The sequence below is a fragment of the Aplidium turbinatum genome, chromosome 2 (assembly GCF_918807975.1).
Source record: "Aplidium turbinatum chromosome 2, kaAplTurb1.1, whole genome shotgun sequence".
In the NCBI taxonomy this organism is placed as follows: Eukaryota; Metazoa; Chordata; class Ascidiacea; order Aplousobranchia; family Polyclinidae; genus Aplidium; species Aplidium turbinatum.
The window spans coordinates 53,626,079-53,632,908 of NC_137473.1; the positions used below are offsets into that span (position 1 = coordinate 53,626,079).

The window sequence follows — 6,830 nt, forward strand, 5'->3', positions numbered from 1 at the left end:
GTCTCTATGTTTTCATGTTGCTAATTTCTGGCTGAGATGTTTGAATGTTTGGTATTGCCAAAACTCGCTCTTTTAATGCAGTTTTGTTTAAAATTAGGCAATTTTTTTTTTAGACTCAAAGCATCATTCTCAAGCATAAAGAGACTGAAAGCATCGTTTTCAATATCGTGACGTCACACGCGTGCCAAAAGGGGGGTTGTAACCCCCAACCCCCCCCCCCCCTTTGGCTACGCCACAGCACAAAATGCAAAATCGAATAAATAATGAAATAACACAAACTGAGAACACAATGACGTTAATCAAGATCTATGACCTTTCTCCTGTCTTTACGAAATTATCTGTTCAACCAGCAGTAGCTGACACTTTCCTTTTCGTAAGTCAATCCACAGTCTATAACGTGAAAAACTTCGTTCTCGCTTAAAATGCGTTCTTTCCCAATGCGTATGATAAGAAATTGCCAACAATGAGCAAATTGCTGACACAATATTATCGCATTATCCCTCCACCAATCACGTGACGTTCGGACCACAGCCTTTTTGTTTCTTGTCGGGTGGTATTTTCTTGTTGTTGTGCATTGTGCTGTATAGGCCAACATAGAATGCTCTAAGAGATAAGCACCACCTCCCTCGTTAAAAAAAAATCCATCTCTATATACGGTATAGCTGTTTTTCCTGGGTGGATTCTCGCACCCCTAGAAACAGCTACTCGCACCCCCTGGGGGTGCGAGCACCCCTAATCGGGAAGCCCTGTACTAGGCCAACACAACTCAGACAGTCAACAAGCATCAGCAAGTGCTATTTTTGCAATGGCAGTTATCCTCATGCTAAGGAGGCAATCATGCCCTGCATTTGGAAAGACTTGCAGAAATTGTGGAAAACCAAATCATTTTGAAAAATGCTGTTTAACTAAACAAAAACAATATCAAAGAAATGTTAGAGCTACATCTGAACAGCAAAGCAGTAGTGACACATCAGATTCTAATGAAGAAATTGCTTATGTATGTAGAATAAATTCAGAAAAGAATCCTACTGCAAATCTAAACATCAATGGAAAAACATCAAATTTTTGCTTGATTCTGGATCATCAGCTAATCTCATTGATGAAGAAAACTTCAACAAAATACAATGCAAACTTTTCAAAACCAATGTTAAAATTTTTACATATGGTTCTTGCAAGCCAATGAAACTACTTGGCAAATGTCATGCTGACATAAAGACAAAAAATAAATCAACTTATGCCACATTTTATGTAGTGGAAGGAACACATGGCTGTTTGTTGAGCTACAACAGTGCTGTTAATCTAAACCTGTTACACATAATCAATCAAACTGTCACTGGTACAAATTCTAGCATCATTAACAACTATGCTGACCGTTTTCAAGGCATAGGCAAACTCAAAGACTTCAAAGCCAAACTCCACATTGACAAATCAGTGATACCTACAGCTATCCCACACAGGCGAATACCATTTCACATTCGGAAAAAAGTCAACACAGAACTGAAATACTTGGAAGACCATGATATAATTGAAAAAGTCAATGGTCCAACACCTTGGGTATCCCCCATTGTCACACCACCAAAACCAAACAACCCAGAAGAAGTACCGTAGAAGGGGGTGACTTGGGACAGTTTTAAACTTTGATTGCAAATATCCAAGCAATGTCTTTTTGTGCTTTGCCTCAGCATAGGTCATTCTATGAGTCAGACTGGAGTGAGTACAAAGAAATAAGGATCAAAAATGTTTTCTTCAATTCCAAGACTTTTTTTTAAAAAAACATGCCTGTCCCAAGTCACCCCGGTTGGGGGTGACTTGGGAAAGTATTTAAAAACAACAGATTTAGAACAGTTACATGGATGGGGTTGCTTGGGACAGTAATGTCTTTTTAAAAAATTTCATTAACACCGGAAAAAAACTGATTAAAAGAATGATCTTTAATTTTAAGCACACACATACTGTACACTAGGGTGGGGTGAACCAAAAATTTTGCTTTCTCTCGTTGATATTTCTTGTGGAACAACATAAAACGACCAGAAACCAAATTTGAGGAAATTTTGACCTTGGTAACCTACCCACTTTTTGGGTTGAAAATTCTGCCTTTTTCGAAAAATATGCAAAACATATGCTTATGAAAATAGAACTTTAAAGACACTTTTTTTGGCTATGTTCAATATGCTATTTTACATTGCACTAATAATGACTTGGACTAGCTTCTAATACAAGTTTTGTTTAGGTTTTGAGATTGGATTGCTTTAATTTTTTTGCAAAAACATGCAATTTTTTTCAAAAATCGAATACCATTGCATTTTAAAATCAGTTTTGGGAATATAAAATGACAGTCATGCAAAATCAATTGGATTCAACAGTCACTAATTCAATTTTAACACAAACATACTAACACTTGATTTTAGTGTTAACAGTATCTACAAATGTGCTTGGCTGTAGTGCGCCTTTGTGTCTGCAACAGGAATCAGATTCCTGGAAGCTATACCAGCACGGATGAATCCATCTCTTCCATCAAACCCACACACTTTGTACGATGCATCAGTCACCAATTTCACAATTCTTTCTACTGATTGGGTGTGGTTTGGATAGCTTTTCACTTCTATTTTGCTTTCACGGTATGAGATGATGTCATCAGATGTAATTGTGGTTGTGAAGATACGTTCATAACATAAATCTACAGTGATGTCGGAATAATGGTTGGCCTCATAATTTATCGTTGGAACAACAAACTTCCGAACGGATCTATCACCAATATTTGCCCCATTGCGAATTTTCAATATTGCCATGACTGCATTTTCTCGAACTTTTCTGGAGTCATCAGCAAGCATTGCCATTATCACATTTTCAGAGTGTGCTGAATAAGCATTTCTAGAAGTAAAAATATAAAAAAATTAAATGACATGAGTTACGACTAGAAAAATCTTATTATACTTGCTCGAGTACTTTTGAGTAGGTTACCACAAGTGGAGCTCATGTCCGCGGTTTGAGCCAACGCAACATGCGTCAGGTTTGATTATATCATATCTAGTCTCCCACATCAGAAAGTATTTTGTGGCTAATAAGGTATTAAGGTATACTAACTATACTTGGGCAGGTGGCAAAGACCAATAGCTAAGAATGATGTGTGTAAATAGTATACTGCACCTGGAAATAACAGGCTTCACAATGTTTTGAACATCAGGCTCGAGACTTTTGAATAGCTGCATTTGATTGAAAACATGTTTTGGCCCATTAATGAAAGATGGTAAACATTTGATATGGAACCACATTGGAGCATAGTTTGTGACAATGAATTGACAGATTTTCTTCAAATTTTCTTTGTCCTTGCCTTCCAAGTCATGCTTGCTGATGTAAATTCGGCATACTCTGTAATGACATACTAAGCTTATTTAAATTTAGCGTTGAAAGGTTTATATTTTTACTTTCCAACCATTAATAATCATGAGATTATGTTCTTATTTATTTTATTCATGTTTATGAACCAGGTACTCCGGTGTTTGTCTACCGCTTATCAATACAAGAGCATCCTCTTTCGTGGTTCTGTTTGCAATATTTTGTCAGACTGGGCCACCATGACGGATAGATTGTATGGCCCCAATGGGAAATAAGCGTCAAGTGTCTTTCCTAAGGACACAACGACGCAATGACTAGCTCAAGCATCAAACTAGCAACCTTTCGGTCACTAAGTCGGCACCCTACCAACTAGGATACGCTGCCGCTATTACGTTCTTAAAATACAGTTCATGCTTTTGCTTAAACACCATACCTGTTTGCTAAAGTCAACCAACGCGAATGGTTTAATGGGCCAGGTTTTGTCTTTTCTATACCATGTAACAATTTTCCTGAAGAAATAGTCTGCACGATTTGGTACAGATAAAATTGATCAGCTGACAAATCGTGCAGAATATCTTCTGGAATTTCTCGGATTCTTGGTCCATCTATTTTTTCAAAATTGGCGACTGTTAGTAATTCCGCCGTTCGACATAACTTTCCGATTGGTCCTGCCAAAAATGAAATATTAAACAGTTAATACCAAACCAGTAAAAAGTGTAATAAAATACTTCGATTTGTGATGATAATGAGTGAAATAAATAGCAACGATTACGCACCTGAAAAACTATCTTTTCCAGTAGTTTTTCCATCAAGTTTTGTAAACAAATGACGCAAAGGTAGCTCATTTGTATGAAGTAAGCAAATAAGCCACATTAACTTGTGTCCTATCTTTTCTTCAATACGGTGAATTGCTCCTCCATTGCAACCAGTGTTGACGTTGGTTGAATCGCACCCAATCACTTTTAGCGCATTATTGATACCATATTTACCAGTGAACTCAAGAATGGCTTCACTAATTTCTGCTGCATTTCCACTTTGAACTGCTAAATGAGTAAGGTATTCACCGTGTGGTTGCTCCACCAAAACATAATGTTCTTCTTTCACATGTGTTAACCCCCTTGTATCCTCACGATGAGCAAGAGTCTGGTCTTTTCTGCCATCAAAATAGATTGCATCAATTTGTTCATCTGCATCATTTGGCCGAGAATCACCAATTAACTTGTTTCTGATTACATTTCTTTCCCTCCTCACTTTGTTTTTGTCGATTATCATTGTTTGATCTAGTTCGGTCACTAAGCCAAGGTCGCAAAGTAGTGCCGTACATATTGTTGCAGTAGCACGGTCAGATAAACCATATCTATCAGCTTCTCGTGCGACGTGTTTTAACCGTAGTCTCATTTGGTCACCTAAACAGAGAAAAGAAACATAAATGAACCAGATTATTGTCTGCTAAAACACAGAATCATGCTTTCAAACTGCATGAAGTAGGCCTACCTGAGAGTTGATCAGTTAATGGCAGATATGGTTCATCATAGATTAAAGAATCGCCACTTTCCGATGAATTATCAGTAGAAAACATAACACCAGTGTCTGGATCAGAATCTTTTTGCAAATCCATCTCCATGAGTGTCTCTTGTGAATGAGACTTAGCCCTTCTTTCCAATGCTTTGGCAATTTTTTTGGTTGTTTTGCGGTCCAATCGTGACATCTGCATACGACCTTTACTACCGATTTTGCGACGCTGATCCATGACAAACAATAATTCTTCACGTGGTATCTACATAAGGAAATTGAGAGGTTTAAGAAACAACCTAAACTTTATACAGTATATTTATTTGATAATACTGAATATTACTTCTTACCTTTGTATCTCTTGGACATCTGCACTTGACAACATGGGCTTCAAATTCGCATCCTTCACACCTAGCATTGGAACATTCTGTGATATCACATTTGCACTTTATGATATCGAACAGTTTATCTAATTTACAGTCAAAATAGATTCGTTTTTTTCCTCTTTTGCTTGAAGTTCTGCATAATTTTTAAATTCGTTCCATTCTCTAACAAATTTATTATAAATAGAGTTGTCTTGGTACAGAGTTAGCAAACAATTTACTCTTCTATAACTCTGCAAAATGATAGGTACCATCTGCTGTCCCAACATTTTTGTTGTCAAGTTATTGCTTGCTTCGGTAGCACTCTCCTTCATCCATAGTGCTTTGGCTAAAACATTTCTAAGAGTTGGTAAATCTCCAGATGGAAGTTCTTCTATTGATGGCCCAACAATTGGACTTGCTGTACTTCTTATTTTTCTTTTTACCCTAGCCATTTTTATTATACAATCAACATAAAATCCAGCAGGTTTCTTAGTCTAGTATAATACACTAATACAGTATGTCTGTAAATGAGGAAATTTGATTTCGTTTTCAACTTTATTACCGTCTCTATCAAATTGTCAGACAATCACAAAAGAGTAAACGACTATTCGACGCGGCACTTTTCGACGAGGCCCTATTCGACGCGGGAACTATTGGATGCGGGAATTATTGGCCTATACAAAATTAGATACTGTAACTTTTGACTTTGGCAAATTTTTAGAAAAAATCCAAGATTTTTACACTTTTTATGATTCATTTCCTTACTTTATTTTGCATCTATTGGCCTCATATTGGGAAAAACACATAAGTAAACTAATAGTTTTAGGTATAAAAGAAATATTACAATATTATATCAACTTCAAATAATGCGAAAAAAACTTTGAAATTTTAGGGATTTTTTGAAATATTATGAAATTTCAACTCAAAAAGTGGGTAGGTTCCTGTTGTCCAAAATCGCTGAAATTTTTTATGTGATGTTTTCTCAAACCTCCACAAGAAATATCTGCGAGAGAATGCTCAAATCCAAAATTAGTACTTTTTCACCCCACCCTACTGTACACAGAACTGGATATGACACAAAATATCCTATTTTTTCGTTTTTGCACTGCAGTTGCAGATTAGGAAAACCAGGTTAACAAGACTCTGACAAATCAGTCATAATCACACTAACACCAAATATTAATTTGCATCAAGGCTACACCCCATAAAAAGATCATAATTGACAACAGAGATGAAACAAAAAACAATTTTTTGCATTTGAAATTCATTACAAGGTTACTGTAACAAAAAATATCACAATTGTACAATGAGTTCAATATGCAACTCCAATACTCTCCCACACTTTTTAAGTTCAAGAACAATATTTCCTTCATAAACCTGCTTGTAAAATACGAAAATAAGAATAATTATGGAATCGAGCAACTAGAATCAGAAGAGAACACCTGCAGTAATTGCAAATGATGTCAGCCAGTTTTAACATGAGGAATTCACGAATCATTCCCATTTATAATTATGAGTTTCAAGAAATTAATATTCAGTTTGGCAATAATGCTATTTCAACAGAGTTGCTACTCCTAAGACTAATTCTGTGATCAGTGTGAAAGTGAGTAGCTATCC

At 36.3% G+C, this 6,830-nt stretch overlaps 1 protein-coding gene across 1 annotated transcript; it reads right to left on the reverse strand.

Annotated features, from left to right (window-relative positions):
- Positions 1-2,368: 2,368 nt before the first annotated feature.
- Positions 2,369-4,754, reverse strand: LOC145765548 (uncharacterized). Its single transcript, XM_082577384.1, has 4 exons — positions 4,113-4,754; positions 3,770-4,004; positions 3,148-3,369; positions 2,369-2,871 (listed from the first exon to the last, which is right to left on the reverse strand). Exons 1-4 carry the CDS (start codon positions 4,732-4,734, stop codon positions 2,421-2,423), a joined length of 1,530 nt encoding a protein of 509 aa, XP_082433510.1. The 5' UTR covers positions 4,735-4,754; the 3' UTR covers positions 2,369-2,420.
- Between the last annotated feature and the right edge of the window lie 2,076 nt (positions 4,755-6,830).

Excerpts from the sequence above, each read along its gene's own strand:
- LOC145765548 (XM_082577384.1), bottom strand. The coding sequence starts at position 4,734 with ATGAGACTACGGTTAAAACACGTCGCACGAGAAGCTGATAGATATGGT. Across the intron at positions 4,005-4,112 it reads TGGAAAAGATAGTTTTTCAG|GACCAATCGGAAAGTTATGT; the intron begins GTGCGTAATCGT and ends CATTTTTGGCAG. Across the intron at positions 2,872-3,147 it reads GTGAAGCCTGTTATTTCCAG|AAATGCTTATTCAGCACACT; the intron begins GTGCAGTATACT and ends TTTTACTTCTAG.